Here is a 20,617-nt window from a genome sequence, read left to right as displayed (position 1 = left end):
ACGTCGCCGGCGACCCCAGCAACGTCCAGCCCCCACCGGGCCACACGCGTTGCGTGCGCAGGCCCGTGCCCCGCTCCACGCCGCGGACGCCACCACCGTCGCGTCCCTCCGCCCCCGGGCCCGGCGCGCCCCGCCTCCCCCGCTCCGTCCGTCCCTCCCCGCGCCCCTCCCCGCGCCCCTCCCCGCGTCCCTCCCCTTCCTCCCCGCCCGCGCCGGCCCCGCCCCCCGGGCTGAGCGCTCTCACGCCCCCGCCCGCCCCGTGCCCGGTGGCTGCTCTGGCCGCCGCCCCGCCGCCGCCGGGCCAGCAGAGCGCTTCCCCAGCTTGAAAAGCGGGCCGAGGCGCCGGCCGCCGGCAGGGCAGCCATGGAGGCAGCGGCGCGGAGGCGGCAGCATCCGGGAGCGGCGGGCGGCGCGAGCGCGCAGCCGGGCGCCTCCTTCGTGCAGGCCAGGTGGGCGCGCGCCGGCGCGGGGAGCGAGGCCGCGGCCCCCACGTGATGCGGGGCGGGCGGCGGGGGCCCGGCTGGAGGAGCCCGGGGTGGGCCGGGGGCTGCGGCCGGAGTCAGTCTCCCCTGCGCTGCCCTCGCTGCGCCCTGGCGCCTGGGCCCCGTCTCCACCGCCCTTTCTCTTCCTGGGGACGCCCCGGGCCCAGGCAGGCTCAGCAGCCCCCGGCGCCCCCTTCCCCCCGGGCCGGCTCGAGGACAGTCGCGCCTCTGGGGAGACCAATCTAGGGGTCCAAGAAACTCGGGGTGGGGCGGCGGGCCCCAGGACCCCGGCGCACACTCCGCCCCCAACGCACCTGCACGCCCGGGGCGCCACCTCCAAGTTCTCGGGGTCCCTCCAAGCGGAATAGGACTTGGATTCTGGTGTCAATCGGGAGGCTCACTCCTTATCCCAAGAATGTGAGAATGGAAATTCAAGAGACAGCGAAGTGTGTGGAAGCTCCCCTCCCGAGAAAGAACGAGGAAGGGCTTTTCTCGTTTGGCCGTTCCCTTTTCTCACTAAGGGCAAGAAGTTACTGGTTTATATAGTTGAGACCAGGAGGGGCAGAATAAGAAACACAGAAACCACGTTTTAGTCTTTCCCTCCATTCTGCCTTCATCCTGTTGTGCAGGCCAGAAACACTCCTTGCATTAAGTATCGTTGGTGTGCCTAGTGCTGTGGTGGGCACTGAAGGGGTGGGTGAGGTGAAGCCAGAAGGGGCTAAGAGGTCATCTTGGAGAGCTTCGTGGAGGAAGTGGCACTTGAGCTGAGTCCAGAGTATTCAGTAGGTGACTCAGGGAGGAAAAGCTGTTCCAGTTGGGGGAGGAGGTGGTGGAAAGTTTGGGGAGAGGCAAGGGGTCAGTGGTGCTGGAGCTTTCTGGTATACAGCTGCAAGAGGATGTGGACTGACTGGGAAGGGCCTTTCCTGGCAGCAGGGCTGGGACTAGAATGAAAGCCTAGACTGCAAATTTTAAAGAAATTTAAGGAGACGCTCACTCTCGGGCACCCCTGTGTTGGGCCCTGTGTGCCTCACTTGCCTCACCCTAGTTCCTGCCCTAAATGGCAGGTTAAAAATGTAGCCTTTTTCTGGTAAGCACATGGGAGCCTCGGAAGGTTTTTGAGCACTGGTGTGCTCAGAGTCAATTTTAGGAAGTCTGTGGTATGATTTGAGATGAGGGGAGAAGTCTGAGAGACTTGGCTAAGGGTAGCTCTTTCTCCTGCTACTGAGGGTCGTTTCTGTTCTGGATCCCCTTCAAGTTGGGGGTCTTTGACTGCCCTGAACTGTAGCAGCCCAATTAGAACAATCTGTGGGTATCAGATATGATCTCACTTTATCTCATGTGTGGGGCTTCCTAAGCAGTATCTTAGTCTGGTTCTATTTTGTATATGTGGAAACATATACATACATATTTTGTATATGTACAAAAACATATTTCGTATATGAGGCCCAGAGAGATAATATCATTTGCTGGCAAGAACCAGGGTCTAAACCCAGGGCTTCTGTACTATTCCACTTGGGCTGCTGCCAGCCACGGTGCTCGCTGGGGATGGCACAAGGGCTGACTCACTTCCAGGGTATCCCTGCCACCCTGCTAGGGTAACTCTAGGACCATTTTCAGTATCATTGTAGCTTAAGACAGTAGGCAGAATCAACCTGTCCAGTTCCTAAGATGCTTGGATTTCCTCTCCTGCATCCATGCTTAGCTTACACACCTCTGATGACACAGTGTTCACTATCTTTCGAGGTAGCCCATTCCAGCTTCTGCCTGCTCTGTTGATAGTTTTTGTATTGCTATCAAAGTAATACATGCCTATCGTTAAATAGCACCGAAGGGCTTAGAGTAAAAAGCAATGGTTCTCTGTTCCACCTTTCCCTGGCACCAGAGACATCCACAGTAGCTTCTTTTAGCTGTTTCTACTAGAATTAAATTCATATTTTAAAATAGTATTAACAAATACTATGTAACACTTTCCATGGACCAGAGCCCACTCTAAAGTTTTGCACGTAAAATTCAACCACAACTCTTGAGGTAGGATCTACTGTTACCACTCATTTTATAGATGGGAACATTGAGGCCCAAGAGAGGTTAAGTAACTTGCTCAAGATCTGGTTGGTGGCAAAGCTAGGATGTGAACCCAGGTGGTCTCCAAAGTCCATATTCTTAAAAGCTATGCTCAACTGCCATTTCCTGATTTATCATTTTTTAAAAAGATTTTATTTATTTCTTTATTTGACAGAGCACAAGCAGAGGGAGCAGCAGTGGGAGAAGGAGAAGCAGGCTCCCCGGTGAGCAGGGAGCCGGATGCGGGGCTTGATCCCAGGACCCTGGGATCATGACCTGAGCTGAAGGCAGACACTTAACCGACTGAACCGCCCAGGCACCCCTTGATTTATCATTTGTACCTTCTAAGATAATATTTACTGATTTCCTGTTATGATTTGGCTCGCTTATACCTCCCTCATCTTCACAAGATGGTTCATCTATTCTCAGTTTTTAAACTATTCTTAGTTTTTCTCTTTGTTACCTTTGTAGCCTTAGGGAACATCCATACACCATTATTTCCTTTTGGGGGAACTATAGGCATTATCTCTTTATTCCTTTTTCAAAGAAGAATAATAGGGCGCCTGGGTGGCTCAGTTGGTTAAGCGACTGCCTTCGGCTCAGGTCATGATCCTGGAGTCCCAGGATTGAGTCCCGCATCGGGCTCCTTGCTCAGCAGGGAGTCTGCTTCTCCCTCTGACCCTCCCCCCTCTCATGCTCTCTCTCTCTATCTCATTCTCTCTCAAATAAATAAATAAAATCTTAAAAAAAAAAAAAAAAGAAGAAGAAGAAGAAGAATAGTCCCCTACCCTAACGTTTGGCTTTCCCTACCCTTTCCCCTAACTCCTATCCTCTATAGTTTTACTTTCATGTTCTCAAGTTTAATGGTATTTACCTGCTGTTTTTAGGCATAGTTGTCTTCCATGTTTTGTGTGTGCATGGATTCTAAACTTTGAAAATCAGTATGCAATGTTTTTATGTTTAATGTTTAATGTTTTAAGCCATGTAAACATTCCCTACAGAGCCAAGGAATGTTTAACAGTACCATATGCTCTCTTATATTGTTTTTGTTTTTCCTGGGGTTTCTAATTGCCTTTCTTTTTCCCTCTTATTTGCCTTCATTTTCTCATTTTTTGTTCAAGCTTTCCATCATGTCAGGTATTTTACCATTCTTTATATAGAACCAAAATTATTCCCGCTATAGTCCCCTGCTTGACTCCACCATGGCTGAGTCCTTCCTTTTCTCCCAGGCAATCCTGCAGATGCTGACTGCTTTGAATATTTCAGCTGTATGTTATGTGTTCCCCACCTGTCATGGTATCAGTTCCCCCATATGGTAGACTTGGAAAGCTGTGGAAGAGAGAAAAGGCCATCCTTGTCTTGGGTTACCTGCCATGGACTGATGTTCTCAGCTGCAGTTTCTGATGACTGAGATCTAGAGCTGGCACAGGCTGGGGGCTCAGTGTGTGAAGTCTGTGGAGTCAGGAACTTGGGACGGGCTTGAGGTTGCTCATCCTCAGGACAAGGACTAGGGGAGAGGATGCCTTCACCCTCCATAATCTGCCACCTGTGGTCATAGTCCCAACAGAAGAAAACCAGTCAGATGCTAACCAATCTTGATTTCCAAGTTGAATGCCCTGTATCTGTCCTTTTTTTTCCTGCCTGCTAAGCCAGGCTGGACTACTGATGGGGATCTCCACTAACTGAGATGCCATCTTGGGTAGAGGAGGAAATAATTACTGAGCCCCTAGTATATGCTAGGTATCCACAGCTTCCAGAGACCCATACCTGAGTACTTCCCCAGGCTTTCAAAATACGTTTCTCTTCTGTAGCAAACATCCTACTCCTTGCCCAGTTTGGAGGTTTCCAGAATAAAACATTGAGGGTTGTTATCCTCTTTCTCCCACCAAGTTCTTCAGGCCTGGAGGTTCTCACCACCTGCTTTTTGAGGCCTTGACTGATAGTCACTAAGGGGAAGGGCAGGTGGGCCCTCTAAGCCAGTCCCTCATCTCAGACCCATGTCAGAGCAGTCCTCACAGCGAGTTTCTGACTATCTGCCCAGTCTGAAGCCCAGCCATTCTCTCACTTCTCTTCCTCTCTACTGATAAGCCGGGGCATTCGACTCCATGCAGCGCCTTCGTTCCTTCCACTCCAGGTCTTCATTCCCACTCTCCTGCTTTTCTGCCTACTTAAATCCACCCATCCATGCTTTCAGGCTCTCTTCCTTCATGCAGGCTTTGCATACTGCCCCAGGCCTTACTGAGCCTTCTCTGTCTTGATCTCTTCATATGGCACATAGTTTATTGTAACAGAAACAGAAGAGGAAACTATTTAGAGCACAGTTCTTGAGTTCATATAGACACAGGTTTGAATTTATCCTGTTCGGGACTCCTGAGTTGCAAGTGACATAAAGCCAGTGTGAACTATAGCTCCCTTAGCAAAAAGGAATATATTGGCTCATGTGGCCAAACCGTTACCTGGGGGCTGCCTAGAACTCTCAGGGCTTTGCCTCTTCCTTTTTCCTGGTCTTCTCTGCAGGGTTGCTTCATTCTCGCCTGGCTGTCCTTTGAGGCTGGCTCCTTGGCCACAGGCAGCCCGGGACTTGCATCCTTAGCACCCCAGCGCCAGAAGGGAAGGCACTCTTTCCACCAACTCTGATGGGAAAAGTCCCACCGGGCTGGCTTAGGTTACAGGCCCTCCCTGTGGCCAAGGGAACATCATCTCTTACTAGAAGAGGCATGGAGTGGGAAATAGGCTGACAAAAAGAGTAGTTGCTGTAGCCCCTTACTACGGGGGTGGTCTTGGCTAAGCGCTCAACCCCTTTAAGCCTCAGCATCCTCATCTGTCACACAAGAGGGGAACGACCTCCTGGTATTGCTCAGTCAGTGAGATGGTGCAGGTGAAGCTCCGAGCACAGCACACACTCAGCACTCAATAAGTTGGGGGGTGGGCACTGAGTAAAGGAACAAGAAGACTTAGTTGACCCAAGAAAGGCCCACCCCACCTGTCTTGCCAGCCATCAGAGGATGGTGGGACCCCCTGTCCCCCACCCCAGGAGCTTGCCCCTCTGCCTCTGGGCTGCTTTACAAGCCCACTGTGGGCCGTTCTTCGATTGGCTGAGAGGGATCCCCAAAAGTTACAGAAGCAATAGGAGCACTGAGAAGACCTTCATGTCGCCTCTAATATTTGCCAGTAAAACGAATGAGTAACTAGAGATTGAGATGGTTTTAAATCAGCCAGTAATTGCTAAGTGTAAACCAAGAACTGAGCTGAGAACTCTGGGTAATATGGGCCATTCACACAGCTCTGCTCTTGGCACAAATAGAGCAATAAAACTCACACCTCAGTCATCTTAGGAAGTAGCAGGCTGCTTGTCACTGGAGGCATGCAAGTAGTGTCAGGGACATCGTAAAGAGGATTTGGACTCTGATGCGGTGGGTGAGTTGAGAGAACCTTAAAAGTCACTCATCTTCTTGAGGGGCTAGATATAAGCAAAACTCCAGGCCTGTGATGTCATGGCTAGACTAGGAGTTAGAGATGAAGCACCCCTGTAGTGGGGCTGGTGGGGTTTTGGGAAAAGCTTCATCGGGGAAGCCTTCCTGGAGGAAGTTGCGGATGCACTGGCCCTTGAACTTCAGCTCATCTGTGAAAAGCAGATGGCCAACGGCTTTGCAGGAGGGACAGGCATCCAAAGATGTGATGTCAGATGATGTTCCACTTCTTGCCGTGTCTCTTGGATCAGCTTGTCCCCTGCTGGCTCGTTGCACTGTGGGTTAGTGAGAAGAGTGACTCCAGCAGCCCTGTTCTTACTTCCTCCTAGTCCAGGAACTGAGGGAAAGGGCCTCTTGATCCCAGTCTGCGGTCTATAAGGCAGATCTCACTAGAGGCCGCTGATGGGTCCAGCTCAGGTCACATGCCCATCTGGTGGCCCAATCACTGTGGATGTGATGATGGCAGAGAGGTTAAAAATATAAGCTATGGAGTCTCATCATTTAGGCACACATATTTGGCTATGTAAAATGGGGATAATATTCCAACCTCAAAGGATTTCTGTGTGGATTAAATGAGATAATGCATGCAAGCAGCTATAATGGGCCCGGACTATAGTAAATGTTCAATAAAGGTTCACTGCTGTCATCTGTCATCATGATTCACATTTTCCAGCCACATTGCATCCTCTGCCCCATTTCGTCTCCCCGTCATTCTATAGGCGAGAATGCCCAATACCAGTTTGGCAGTTTCCTTCCTGAACCACAGAGAAGCTAAGCTAACAATAGGGCAGCTGGAATCCATTCCCAGGACACGTTCCCCTTGGCCTCAGAGCCAGTATTTCCAGCAAAATTCCTAGAAATTAATCCTCCTGCCCTCAAATCCCCATATCTCTCTGTGGCTCATCTCGGGGAAGATTGTCCTGGGCGGAGAGAAGAGCTGACCCCTGTTGTCCGGTTCCTTCCCAGGCACAGCGCCGCCAAGGCTGATGAAGCTGCAGGCACAGCTCCCTTCCACCTTGACCTCTGGTTCTACTTCACCCTGCAGAACTGGGTTCTGGACTTTGGCCGCCCCATTGCCATGGTGAGTGTGAAGCCGTGGACAGAGCCCCTACCAGCGGTGAGGACACAGTGTGACTTGAATTAGCCGAGTGACCTTAGACAAGTCACTTTCTCTACAGTAAACTGCGAGAATAGGCCTGGATGCTTGCATGTCCTTTAGCTCTGTGTGTGTGCCAGCAAGCGGGGGTCCTGGGGGCCTGCATAGTCATACTGTGCCCTGACTCTCACAGGGGAACCAGTGGCCCTAAACAGGGAGAATGTGCCCCTCCCCCACCCCACCGTCCCACACCCGGCTTTAACCAAATCACCAAGCCATACAACGGGGTGTGGGAAAGAAAGCAGAGCATTCCCCACGGCCTTGGTATAATATTATTTTTCTGGAGGTAAAGAGTATAGGCTGATTTTGCATATTATCTATGACTCTGAGCCTCAGGGAAGTGTTCATGCTGGCTTGTGACACCATCCGCTTCCCTCCAGGGTACTCCGTGCATCAGTGGACAGTGGTGGCCTCCACAGAGATTAATACCGGGAGAGGGCCCAAGCCCCTGGCTTGTAATAAGGACATACGTAGATAGATAAATAGGTAACAGAATGTGAACAAATTGAGTGAGGTACCACCATGTACCAAATTGTTAATTTGTGTGTGCGTCTGGTCACGATAACTATATCCAAAACTGGAACGGACATCTTGCACATGCTAGTGATAATGCAAATTAGTAGAGCCCTTTGGGAAAGCAGTTTGTCAAGGGGACAGCTAGGCACCTAGAACAGTTCCTGGCCTAAGCGCTCGATGCATTTTTACTTTTTTTATTTTTTTGAGATTTATTTTTTTTATTTTTTTATTTTTTTTAGAGATTTTATTTATTTATTTGACAGAGAGAGAGATAGCGAGAGCAGGAACACAAGCAGGGGGAGTGGGAGAGGGAGAAGCAGGCTTCCCGCCAAGCAGGGAGCCCGATGCGGGGCTCGATCCCAGGATCCTGGGATCATGACCTGAGCCGAAGGCAGACGCTTAACAACTGAGCCACCCAGGCGCCCCGAGATTTATTTATTTTAGAGAGAGAGAGCGTGCGCACACGTGAGCGGGGGAGGGGCAGAGGGAGAGAGAGAATCTTTTTTTTTTTTTTTAAAGATTTTATTTATTTATTCATGAGAGATAGAGAGAGAGAGAGAGGCAGAGGCAGAGGGAGAAGCAGGCTCCCCGCAGAGCAGGGAGCCCGATGCGAGACTCCATCCCAGGACTCTGGGATCATGACCTGAGCTGAAGGCAGACGCTTAACCGACTGAGCCACCCAGGCGTCCCAGGAGAGAGAGAATCTTAAGTAGACTCCACGCTGAGTGCGGAGCCTGACTCAGGGTGGATCTAAGGACCCTGAGATCATGACCTGAAATCAAGAGTCAGACACTCAACTGACTGAGCCACCCAGGCGCCCCTCAAAGCACTTTTATTGAAGGAACAATGATAATAATCATAATAATGGGAAAGTAGAAATAGTGGTTAACGTGCATTGAGTGCTCACTCTGTTCTAAACCCTTTATGTGTTTAAACTTATTGAATCCTTGCCTCAGCACTCTTGCTAATCTCGATTTTATAGATGGGAAGACTCATGGGTCACCCGAGTAGCAAGTGGAAGAGCCAGCATCTTCACGCAAACATCTGGCCCCAGAGCCTACCCCCTTGCTGTCATGTATATCTGCAGAACCCTAATATGTTCGTCCCTCCTGACCCAGTAAGACCCCTTCGAGAATCTGCCCTGAAGCTGTAATCAGCAAGAGGACAACAGCCTCTGTACGCAAAGCTGTTCCTTGCAGTGTTGCTTACCTTGGATGTGATTTCAGTGTCCAGCAGTAGGGACTGGGTACATCAGCTTTCTGTATCCGGTACAGAAAACGTCCTCTGGCCATGAAACAGGAATCCTGGGTACTCTAGAGCAGCGGGGGTCGTTCGAGGGGAGAAAAGGGGTGGTGGCGGTGTACATACTGCCCGATGGCAAGTCAGTGACGATCTCAGCATCTTGTACACATGGGTCAGAGACTCGAAGGGGATACGAAAAGCTAATCTGGGGCGCCTGGGTGGCTCAGTCGGTTAGGCAGCTGACTCTTGATTTCAGCTCAGGACAAAATCTCAGGGTCCTAGGATCGAGCCCCGCATCAGGCTCTGCACTCAGCGCAGAGTCTGCTTGGGATTCTCTCCCTCCCCCTACTCATTCTTGCGTGCGCTCTCTCTCTCTCTCAAATAAATACATCTTTATTATTTTTTTAAGATTTTATTTATTTATTTGACAGACACAGCGAGAGAGGGAACACAAGCAGGGGGAGTGGGAGAGGGAGAAGCAGGCTTCCCGCGGAGCAGGGAGCCCGATGCGGGGCTCGATCCCAGGACTCCGGGATCATGACCTGAGCCGAAGGCTGACGCTTAATGACTGAGCCACCCAGGCGCCCCAAGAAATACGTCTTTAGCAAAACAAAGCTATTCTGGCGGCACTGTTGGGGCAGATTTGGGGTGGATGCTGTTTCTCCTTTCTGCAGACTCTCTGTAAGGCTTACATGTTGTTTAAGTGTAGGAGAAAGAAAAGAGACTGAGCCAGGAGTCAGGGCACCTGGTCAGCTTTGTGGGTGGCTTTAGGCAAGTCACTGTCTGCTGGGCTCTGGTTCTCTCCTCCGTAAGAAGGCTGGTGGGCCTGGTTGCTCCAAGCCCCCTTCCCGCATGAAGGTCGCACACACTGGGGGCCAAAGGAGCTGCCCATCACACTGATGCTATGGAGAGGGGGAAATGAGGCCCGGAGCTGGCTCATGGCTGTCCTCTGCCCTCACTCCTTGGGACTCAGCCACAGCTGGCCAGGGCGGTGTCCCGCAGGGCAAATCACTTCCCCAGCCTGCCCAGCAACCTAGGTGGGCTTGTTAGGAGAGTATACATTTGAAAAGCTCCTGTATACTCTGGAGCTTTTGAAAGGTAGGCATGACATTCCCGAATCTGTAATAACGAAAACCAAACTCGTACAAGTTATAAAAGGTAGTATGTAGTAGTTGTAACGAGTCAACTAATGCCTAGGTCTATGCAGAAGTGTTCGATTCTCCCTTTCCAGTCCCACCCCTGACGGTCTGGGGCACAGCCACCCACTCCTTTCTCCGCTCCTGCAAACATATTCTATATTCTCTTTCCTTTTCCACCTGAAATGAGATCTTACTTTACGCCTATCCTACAGCTTGCTTGCTTTACCTTAGGATATACGATGGCTGTCTTTCCACGTCAGTACCCATAAGGGGTCATTTCTGATAATGGCTACTTCACCTGCTATGGTAAAGATGCGCTATAACGTATTCAGCTCGCCTGGTTAGATGAAGAGTCAGCCTGTTCCTGGTATTTTGCTATCACAAAGAGTATTGCAGCCGCTGTATGTATCTTTTTTAAAGAAATTTAAGTAGAGTTGACGTACAGTGTTTTATTAGCTTTGGGTGTACAACAAAGTGCTTTGACAGTTTTACGTTGTCCGTGCTTGGCGCACTAAACATAGGCACCATACCGCATCAATACATGACTGTATTCCTTAGGCGATACTTTTCAGCCCCATGACTTACTTATTTGGTAACTGGAAGTTTGTGCCTCCTAATCCCCTCCACCTATTTTGCCCATCTGGCAATCACCAATTCTCTGTATTTATGATTCTACTTCTGTGTTTGTTTGTTCATTGTTGTTGTTTTTTTAATTCCACATGTTTAGTGAAATCATATGGCATTTATCTTTCTCTGACTTACATCACTTAGCATAATACCCTCTAGGTCCATCCATATTGTTGCAAATGGGAAGATTCTTTTTGTGGCTGAATAATGTGTTGGCGAGGATGTGGTGAAAAGGTAACCCTTGTGTGCTGTTGGTAGAAATGTAAATTGGTTCAGCCACTGTGGAAAACAGTATGGAGTTTCCTAAAAAAAAATTAAAAACAGAAATACCGTACAATCCAGTAATTCCACTACTGGGTATTTACCCAAAGAAAATGAAAACACCAATTCGAAAAGATGTATGCCCCGCTATGTTCATTGTGGCATTATTTCCAATCGCCAAATGATGGAAGCACCCTAAGTGTCCATCAGTAAATGAATGGATAAAGAAGATGTGGTGTAGATATCCAAATATATATCTTGATATAGGTGAAGATACAGAGATACACACCGAGTAAGAGAGAAAGAGAGGGACAGAGTTTATATCCTGGGAGTTTTTATATGTGTGGGTTAGTTTTAACCAATGTGGCATTTCTGAATTAAAAGAGAGAAACATTTACAATTTCAGTTGAAATTTGTGGTCATTGCCTGTGTTCTCAGTCAACAGATCCCGGAAATACAGTTTGGGGGGTCATAACTTGTTTTGACTTTGCACGGGGGTTTTCACACTGACCCGGACAAGGCCAGGACCCACTGGGGTAGACCAATAAGAGAGGACTTTCCAGGCAGAGGAACTGCCCCTGACCTGCCTCTTCTCTCAGGGAAGGCAAGAAAGAAAGAACTGAAGCTACTTTGTAGAACTCGCTTATTTTCTCCTTTGTTTCCTAACGTATACTTTTGACCTGATTTGGAAGCAGTCCATCTGTTCCATGCATAGAGCATGGGGCCTAGTGGTCAGGAGATCATCATCATAGGACCTGAAGCGTCAGACTCCTAAGGGCCCAAGTCGACCACCTGGGTCACATTTCTTGGGTTGCAGAGGGGGAAACCAAGGGTCACCACGAAGTCCCAAAGCAGCCTCCAGCTCCCAGACCAGTACCCAGGGACATTTGTTTAGTACCCACTGGGAGCGGGGCACAGAGTCAGGCCCTGGATTTGCATCTACTAGTATGCCTGGGACAAGTCCATTTACCTTCTTTGGGACTCAGTTTCTCTGCTAGGTACCCCAGGGCTGCCAAGAGGATCCCCAGAGATCACAGAAAGAGTTAAGTGTGTGTGGAGAGGTGGGGGCTGATTCGCCGAGGGCCTTGTGGGGCTCTGCCCGCGTGAACACCGTTCCTCCCTTTGCTCCCCAGCTGGTGTTCCCTCTCGAATGGTTTCCACTCAACAAGCCCAGCGTGGGGGACTACTTCCACATGGCCTACAACGTCATCACGCCCTTCCTCCTGCTCAAGGTACAGTCCCGGGCTCCCTGCTCCACCTTCCCACCCTCATCCCCTCCTCCTCAGGCAAGAAGCTGGTGCCGAGCCCTGGGAGTCATGGAAGCAGGTGGAAACAGGCCTACCCTGCCTCAGCCTGGGGGGCGAAGGCTGTGATGGAGGGACACATCAAAGGCCTGGCCAGGAGGGATGGAGAAGCCCTCCCCAAGGAGGGGTGTCTGATTTGGGCGTCAGCCTCGTGTGCCAGGGGATGATGTGGGAGAGGTGGTCAAGCAAAAGGACCTGAAGACAGGCTCATGCTTGTGAAACTACAGTACATTTGGGGAGGCTGAGGCATAAGGAGTGAGTGGGTTGGTTGTCTGGGGAGAAGTCAGGGACCAGTTGGGAAGGCAATTAGGGTCCAGGTGGCAGCAACAGAGGTGACCTCTACTCTGGCCTAGGACTCCGGGATTTGGAGATGTCACAGAGCTAGCCAGGGCTGCCGGCTTTGCACGTCCAAATAAGGACTCTTAAAACAACTATCGCCATCTACCATCCCCATCATTTTGTTTCTAGAAAGATGTTTCTAATCACCAAAAGTAGCAGGGTATAAAATTAGAATTCAGAGGAGTCCTAAGTTAAATAGTTTGGTTTCCAAAGCATCCTCCCCACCCCCACCCCCCCACTTCCCTGACATTTTCTTCGTGATTACCATGCACCAGTGGCTCAAAATCAGAGGGTCCCGCCTCCACTGAGCCAGCCCAGCCACCCAGAGGCACAGCTGGGAATAGGGAGAGGGCCAGGCCTGGAGCCTGCATGCGACCTTGGGCAATCAGCTAGTCCCTCTGAGCCTGCTTCTTCTCTGAGGAAAGGGGGTGCTGTTTCCCAGTTCCTGCTGGCTTCACAGGGATCCTATGAGACTCTGGAGGCTGGCTTAGCCTGCTAAAGGGACCCAATTTCCGAGTGACTTTTCAGCCAGTGGCATCCATCCGATGCCAGGCAGCGGGGGAGAGACCAGGGGGTGTCTCATGTTGTGGAGGACGCTGAGTCATGTGTCCGGCGTCCCTCTGACCCCAGCTCATCGAGCGGTCCCCTCGAACCCTGCCGCGCTCCATGATCTACATCAGCATCATCACCTTCGTCATGGGCGCCAGCATCCACCTGGTGGGCGACTCCGTGAACCACCGCTTGCTCTTCAGTGGCTACCAGCACCACCTGTCTGTCCGGGAGAATCCCATCATCAAGAATCTCAAGCCAGAGACGCTGGTGAGGCCGCCTCCCCCACTGCATGTAAAGCCTTTGGGCACAGTCTGTCCTGGAGGCCAAAGAGATCACCCCGACCCATCACTGTGCTTGACCTGCTAAAGGCATTCCGCTGGGTGAGGGCACTGGACCCGCCGAGCTAGGATGCACTTTAGGAAGTGGCACTTTGACTGGGTGCTCCCACCCGGGCCCCCTGCAGTAGAGGGCAAGACCGAGGGTGGGGAATGAGGGCTGCTGGCGGGGAACCCGGGCCTGGGGAAGGGTGGGCTGCATGGGCCCCAGCAGCCCGCCCCCCGCCGCCATGCACCTGCCGCTCTCACCTGCCATGCCCCTGTCCTCAGATCGACTCCTTCGAGCTGCTCTACTACTACGACGAGTACCTGGGCCACTCCATGTGGTGAGTGTTGGGGCCAGTCTCAGCCAGGGAGGCAGCGCCAGCCGGCCTGCCTCCCCAGGGACCCAGGGCCCGGCCTCGCGGACACTGGACGAGCCTCTGGGTGTGGGGCGCGGGGCCCTCCGGGTCTCAGCGCGGCGGTGCCCGCGGCGGCCACTAGAGGGCAGCGAGCGGCTGTCCCTCCCCGGCCCTGCCGGAGCCTGGGGGGAGGGCCCAAGGCCCGCCCTCGGGCCGCGGTGGGGTGAGCGTGGGCGCCGAGCGGGGACCCCGCCGTGTCAGGACGCGGTCTTTGGGAGTGGAGGTCGGGACGAAGCCGAGGAGGGCCAGCTGGCCCCGAGGGGGGAGGAGCTGTCTGTCCCGCTCCTCGAACTCCGGGGAGGGCCCCCCTTCACCCCAAAGGCGGCGGGAACCTCCCAGCTGTGCACAGCCGCGGGAGAGCCGGGGCCCCAGCTGCCGGCAGCTGTCTGTTCCGCCCCCCACCTCACAGGAGGAGCTGGGGCCAGTGAGAGGGTTTGCTGGGGGGGCGGGGGGGGGGGGAAGCCAGCAAGCCCTGCACCCCGTAGCCTCAGCCCTGAGTGAGCTGGCTGGCTCCTGGCACACCGGGCCTACACTCCTGTTTCCAGGATCCATTTAGAACAGGCAGAGTTGGTCCTCTTGGCTGCGAGTCCAGGGGCCCTGGACAGGCCTTTGCCAGAGACCTTCCCCCGGGGAAGTTTGGGAAGGGAGGGGGGGGGCCGCGTGAGGGGGAGACAGGGTAGCTGAGAGAAGGGGCTGTGGGAGAGGAAGCCTGTGTGGAGAGGACAGAGGCTGGTACTTTTGGGTGGGATGCTGTGTGTGGGGAAGGGGTGAGGCTGTGGGTTAGGTATGGGCGGGGGGCTTTACAAAGCCCCTTGGAGGACCCCAGCAGGTATGGTTCCCTCTTTCTCATTCTCTCTTTTTTTTTTCACCTGGACCTGGAGGCTTTCCCCCCTTGGCCCTGCTGGGTACACCTGTTCCGGGGCGGGGGGGGTACTGCTGGTGTGAGGGGTGCCAGGGTGAGACAGGCTCCCCCTACACACACCCCCGCAGAGTGAGGTGGCTAGGGCCGCGTGGGAGGGTCCCCCCACCACGGCCTATGGGCCTCTGATTTGCCTGTGCCAGGAGCAGGCCTCCTCTTCCTGCTTCCTTCCTGCCCCACCCTGGACCCCCCGCACGGGGAGGTCTGGCGGGGAGGAGTGCCCTGGCCTAAACCGGGTGTTCTGTAAACCAGAAAGCAACCTGCATGGGATGGTGCAAGGGAGCAGCCCCAGGAGGGGCAGGGCCGGGTGGAGGGGCGATCGGCTGGGCAGGCCTCTGAGGCCCTGGCCTCCCTGTTGCAGGTACGTCCCCTTCTTCCTCATCCTCTTCATATACTTCAGCGGTTGTTTCACTCCCGCCAAAGCTGAGAGTTCGATGCCAGGGGCGGCCCTGCTCCTGGTGATGCCCAGTGGCCTGTACTATTGGTGAGTGACCTCAGACCTGGGGGAGGGTGGGTGGGGACACTTAGTGAGCCAGGCAGTAAAAATGTGCTCTTGACCACAGTCCCGCTCTGGGCTCCTGCTTCCTCCTCTGTCTAGTGGGGACAGTGACAGTGCTTTGTGGTAGCGTCTCTGTTACCAGGAAGCCAGGCCTGAGTGCCCCTCTCCATTCTCATGCTCCTCTGCCCTCCCTCCCGGAACCCCAGTGCCATAGAATCCACCAGTAATATTGAGCCCATAGAGCCCTGTAGGCCTCAGTTTCCTCCTTTGGGAAATTGGGACAGCCCCTGCTTGTCTCCCTCTCAGGAGATAGTGAGGATCTAGAAGGAGGCAAAGAGGCTTCATAAACTATAAAGCACTATGAAGGTGACAAGGACAGATAAGGGGGAAGTTCCTTGCCTGGTTTCTTTGTGCCTTCCAGAGCTCTCCTCCCATTTCAGAGGACTCAGGCCTCAGCCAGGCCCCTACCTCTGTTCTGTCACTTCTGCCCCGGGGACAGGCTCCCCCTGAGCATTGGTGGGTGTCATAGGAAGGACTGGACCCCTCTCTGATGGAAAGCTTGCCTCAGATTGAAAAGGGCCTTCTTTCCTAGGGCCAGGTCCCTAGGATCCACCCCTGGGTCCATCCCCGGCCAGGTGGAGAGGGTCGACCAGGGCCAATCTGTATGCGCCCTGAAGGCAGGATGAAAAAGAATGAGTGGCAACCACAGCAAGAAGGAAAGTGGTTCGACACGCAGAGGGCTTCTTGCCTGGCTCTCCCTGCCCCAGCGTGTCAGTGCAGAGATGGCCACAGTAGGAACAGTGACTGTTTTTGTTGAGCAGCGTGCTTTTCCAAGTAAGAGATGTACACAGCTCTTGTCAGTCTCTTACGTCTTGAGAGATAGGGCCACTTATGTCCCCTTTCTAAGTAAGAACACAGAAGCTCCAGGATGTCAAGGTTCCACAGCCACTGAGTTGCAGAGCTGTCATTCCTTGAGTGGAATGGGTCAGCATCATGTTTCTCTCTAGAGGCAGGGAGTGGACCAGACAACGTCTCAGAAGCCCTCCAACAAATGCTACCGATTCCTGGCTATGTGCTAGGTACTGTCTTAGAAGCTGCAGAGAACCCTGGGAGATCTGAGCCTGTCCCAGCCCTCAAGGAGACAGTAATGACAACCCTATGAATTGCAGCTGCATTCCCAAACTCAAATGCCTATAGGAACCAAGCTGGTAACAGAAGGGCATCAAGTAGGCCTCAAGTAAGGCAATAGGGAATGGTGGGGACTGTGGCAAACAGCAGAACCATGCTCTTTCTAGAGGGACAGCCATTTTCTCCTGTAATCAGTTTCGTGCGGGTATAGGGGCCTGACATGACCAAAGAAACCAGAAATCCGCATGTTCTGCTAATCTGTTAGTTAAATGTTGATAACAAACTCAACATTTTTAAAAAATAGCAACTCTACAAGCCAAATCAATATGCTGCCTGTGGGCCGTGGCTCAGAGTAGGATGGTTCCCTGCTCCTCCATGAGATGAGCTGCTCTGACTGACCCGGAGGCAGCCTGGTATGGGGGTACAGGGGGGGATGCCGGGCAGGATAGAGCCTCTGACTCACCTCCCCCACTGGCCTCTTCAGGTACCTGGTCACCGAGGGCCAGATCTTCATCCTCTTCATCTTCACCTTCTTTGCCATGCTGGCCCTTGCCCTGCACCAGAAGCGCAAGCGCCTCTTCCTGGACAGCAACGGCCTCTTCCTCTTCTACTCCTTCGCCCTCACCCTCCTGCTTGTGGCACTGTGGGTCGCCTGGCTGTGGAATGACACGGTACTCAGGAAGAAGTACCCGGGTGTCATCTACGTCCCTGAGCCCTGGGCCTTCTACACCCTGCACGTCAGCAGCCGACGCTGAGTCCCTGGCACCAGCCGCCGGTGCTCTGCCTGGCGGGAGACGGGCCGCAGAGTGGCTGAGCGGGGATGTGCGTGCATGCGTGTGTGCAGACGCGTGTATCCACCCGTGTGTGCGCTCTCCTAACAGCAGCCGGCCGGATGCGCATTGTGCACATGGACAGGGGTGTGTGTACACGCGCGCGTGCAGAGAGCATCGTCGTAAGACGCGATTGTTTGGCCCAAGTTTCTCTTCGGTTTGGATCTTTCCAGGATGGGCTATAGTTGGAGGCCGGGTGTCCAGGCCGAGGCGTGGGCCTGCCTTCTCGTGCACCTGACTGGAGTGGGGCCCTCTCGCTCACCGCTCAGGGCGGGTCTCTTCCTGCGGTGGCTTCTGGTAGGCCTGGCGGGTGGGGCAGCAGTGGTGAGGGGACTGGGCATATCACCCGCCACCTGGCTCACCCCTCAGGCCTGCCCTGACCCTGGAGGCCAGATTACAAAGGTTAAGTTAACTCTCTGGGTATTGTTGAGCAAAGCACATCCCTCCTCTGGGCCTCATTTGCACCAGCTGGGAGCAGGGCCCAAAGTGTGTCAGTGGGCTGGTTGTTGGGGCAGCCCTGGGATGGACAGATCGTTCTCTCGTCGCTGCCCTCTGCTGCCCCGGGAAGGGTGTGCGCGCCGCAGATCCTCACCCAGACTCAGGTCACACGGAGTGTTGTGCCGCCCGACTCCCCTGAGCACCATTTCGCTCTGCCAGAAGCTGTCTCCCTGCTCCCCGCCCCCCATAACTGTGGCACCCCTTCCTGGCAGCCTGACCAGCATGTCTGAGCTGCAGCTGAAGGCTGTGTCCTCAAACACTTGCAGTATTTCCTGAGCCCCATTATAGGGCCAGGGGGCATTTGGGGGATGTTGGGAGTGGGGCGGATCTGGAGGCTCTCCCCTGTAGGCCTTGTCTCAGCCTGAATCTCATGGCTTCTGCTCGTGGCCCTGCTCCCAGAAAAGGGAGGCTTCATTCCCATAGGACACCCCGGGCCCGCCTTCCCCCAGGCCTTGGGGCCACATCTGCCCCCCCAGCTGCCGGCACCAGTCTCATTTCCCAGCCAGCACTGGCTCGGCGAGCTTGTGGGTCTCAGGGGGCCTGCCCTGCCTTCCCCGGGCCCTGCCTCCTCTCCTGTGTTTTCAGGGAGCCCCGTGCCTCAGATGCTCCTTTCATGCAGCCCCCTTAGAGGGCCCCCAGCCCCGGTTCCATGGGCGGAGAGAGGTGTGAATAAAGACCAGTGTGGAGCCCAGCCTGGCTGGTGGCTGCTTCTTGCTCTGGGTGTGAATTTGGGCGGCAGGAGGGAGATCCCTGGGGCCAGGGAGACAGTGGCTGGTCTGAGGCCGGTCAGGGGCTGCGAGCGGGCCCTGCTACTGTCCGTTGGCCTTCTGTGCCACCCTGTGGGATGCTGGGGGTGGGGGGCAAGAAGGGCCTCCTCCAGTCAGTCCCAGCTCTCTTGTGAGGAGTCTGGGGGGCATGGGGGGCGGGGAGCCAGGATAGGGCATCTCCAGGCCTGCCTCTCCGAGATGGCCCCTCAAGCCTCCCCGCTCTGCTGCAAGCCCACTCCAGAGGCTGAAACAGAGAAGGTGCCCTTTGGGGGAAGGTGGGGAGGCTGGTTTGTTGGAGGTTGGCACCGAGCCTTGGGCAAGTCGCTTACTCCCTCGGGGTCTCAGACTCACCACACAGCCCCCAGGACTTACTGGGGCTCCTGTTAGCAGACAACACTGGACAGGAGATGCTCGACGTCGCATCGTCATAGGATGTGCCCCCACCTGCCCAGCAACCTCACTGGATTCCTGTCTCTGGCCTCTTCTCCACAACAAGACTTGCTGGGTGTCTTATGAGCAGGCACAGGCCTGGTCATGTGGGGCCTGGAGCTTATACAGCTTGGGGGGGTCCTTGATAAGAAAACAAAAAAAAGTGAATAAAAAATTAGGTATGAGGGGCGCCTGGGTGGCTCAGTCAGTTAAGTGACTTTTGATTTTGGCTCAGGGCACCATCTCAGGGTCATGAAATCAAGCCCCGCATTGGGCTCTGCACTTAGCTGAGAGTCTGCTTCAGATTCTCTCTGGCCTGGCCCCTGAAGGCCTCCCCACAAGCCTCAGCTCTGTGTCGTTCCCCCCCCCCCCCGCCGGCCTCTAAGGCCCCACATGACTTCGCCTCACTTCTCTCCACAAGGCTATTAGCAGAAGCTCCCTCCTCTCCTGCCTCCTGCATCCTGCCCATCTTTCCTCTTCTCAGCCCCAACAGAGAGGAGTCAAATCCTAGAAACAGATGTGAAGAGGAGACTCAGGAGACATCATCTGGGGGAAAAGAGAATCTTCCATGTGGACACGGTCAGGAAGGAGGGAGGGAGGGAGAGCAGACCAAGGGCAGGCCCTCTGTCCACGCCATACACATTAGCAAGAGGTCCCCCTTCCTGCAGGCACGTGCAGCGCCTCACCAGGACCCACGCGTCCCCTGGGCTGGGGGCCCTTGTGCCAAGCACGGCCTGTTGGGCCCTCCACGCCAGTCCTAACAAGGCGGGGGGTGCCCTGGAGTTGGAGCCCCACAGGCTGGGAGCCAGCAGCTGGGGAGGAGAGGAAGGGTGAGACCCAGCTGTGCCCAGCGCAGTGTCCCTAGGGAACCACCCCACTTCTGGGGCGAGGAGATGGGGACAGGCTGATGGGGGCCTGGGGGCAGTTCTGGGGGGCAGAAGAGGGAAATGAAGAAGAGGAGCCTTCCTGGCTGGGGAAAGTCACCTAAGAGGCCTCCCTGTGAGCCCCCCCCCCAGGGTAGCTGGCGGTGGGGCCTGAGACCCCACTGCAGGCACCACCCCACCCCTACCCTCAGGGTCCCCAGAAGGAAGGAAGTGGAGAACCGATCGTGCTCTGGCCCTTTGATTCTCTCGACAGCCCTGTGATGAGGCCCGGCGCAGAAACTGAGGCACAGCGCAGTGAAATGACATGCCAAGGTCACTCAGCAAATGGACCTGAGGGAAGGATTTGAATCCAGCCCAAGAGCAAGGAGCTTGGGCTCCCTCTCCAGAGTGCATCCCAAGGCCTTGGCAGTGGGGGCGTCCCATCATGGCAGGGTCTCCTTCCTGCCCAGAGGATGCTGTGTGATGGGTCTTCTTTAAGAGTGCAAAGCACCGGGGCGCCTGGGTGGCTCAGTCGTTAAGCGTCTGCCTTCGGCTCAGGTCATGATCCCAGGGTCCTGGGATCGAGCCCCGCATCGGGCTCCCTGCTCGGCAGGAAGCCTGCTTCTCCCTCTCCCACTCCCCCTGCTTCTGTTCTCTCTCTCGCTATGTCTCTCTCTGTCAAATAAATAAATAAACAAAATCTTAAAAAAAAAAAAAAAAAAAAGAGTGCAAAGCACCCGACACCTAGGAGTTGTCTGCCCCAGCCTAGTCCCAGGGGGGAGAAAGGAAAGATCCCCGA

General features: G+C 54.3%; 1 protein-coding gene across 3 annotated transcripts; it reads left to right on the top strand.

Annotated features, from left to right (window-relative positions):
- The first annotated feature begins 255 nt into the window (after positions 1 to 255).
- Positions 256 to 20,399, top strand: CLN6 (CLN6 transmembrane ER protein). Of its 3 annotated transcripts, none has more exons than XM_034993905.1 (7): positions 256 to 449; positions 6,980 to 7,130; positions 12,088 to 12,186; positions 13,228 to 13,416; positions 13,755 to 13,810; positions 15,166 to 15,288; positions 20,093 to 20,399. In XM_034993905.1, the coding sequence occupies exons 1-7, from the start codon at positions 364 to 366 to the stop codon at positions 20,184 to 20,186; spliced, it is 798 nt and encodes a 265-aa protein (XP_034849796.1). In that variant the 5' UTR covers positions 256 to 363; the 3' UTR covers positions 20,187 to 20,399. The 3 variants fall into 3 exon arrangements, with proteins under 3 accessions (XP_034849796.1, XP_034849795.1, XP_034849794.1); XM_034993904.1 differs by lacking the exon at positions 20,093 to 20,399 and adding an exon at positions 16,916 to 18,080 and having other exon boundaries at positions 6,980 to 7,094; XM_034993903.1 differs by lacking the exon at positions 20,093 to 20,399 and adding an exon at positions 16,916 to 18,080.
- Positions 20,400 to 20,617: the final 218 nt, after the last annotated feature.

Source organism: Mirounga leonina, unplaced genomic scaffold (genome assembly GCF_011800145.1).
Source record: "Mirounga leonina isolate KUSES-001 unplaced genomic scaffold, KU_Mleo_1.0 Mir_91, whole genome shotgun sequence".
Classification (NCBI taxonomy): Eukaryota; Metazoa; Chordata; class Mammalia; order Carnivora; family Phocidae; genus Mirounga; species Mirounga leonina.
The sequence above is the reverse complement of the archived record's forward strand: the minus strand, read 5'-3'. Positions and strand labels throughout refer to the sequence as shown.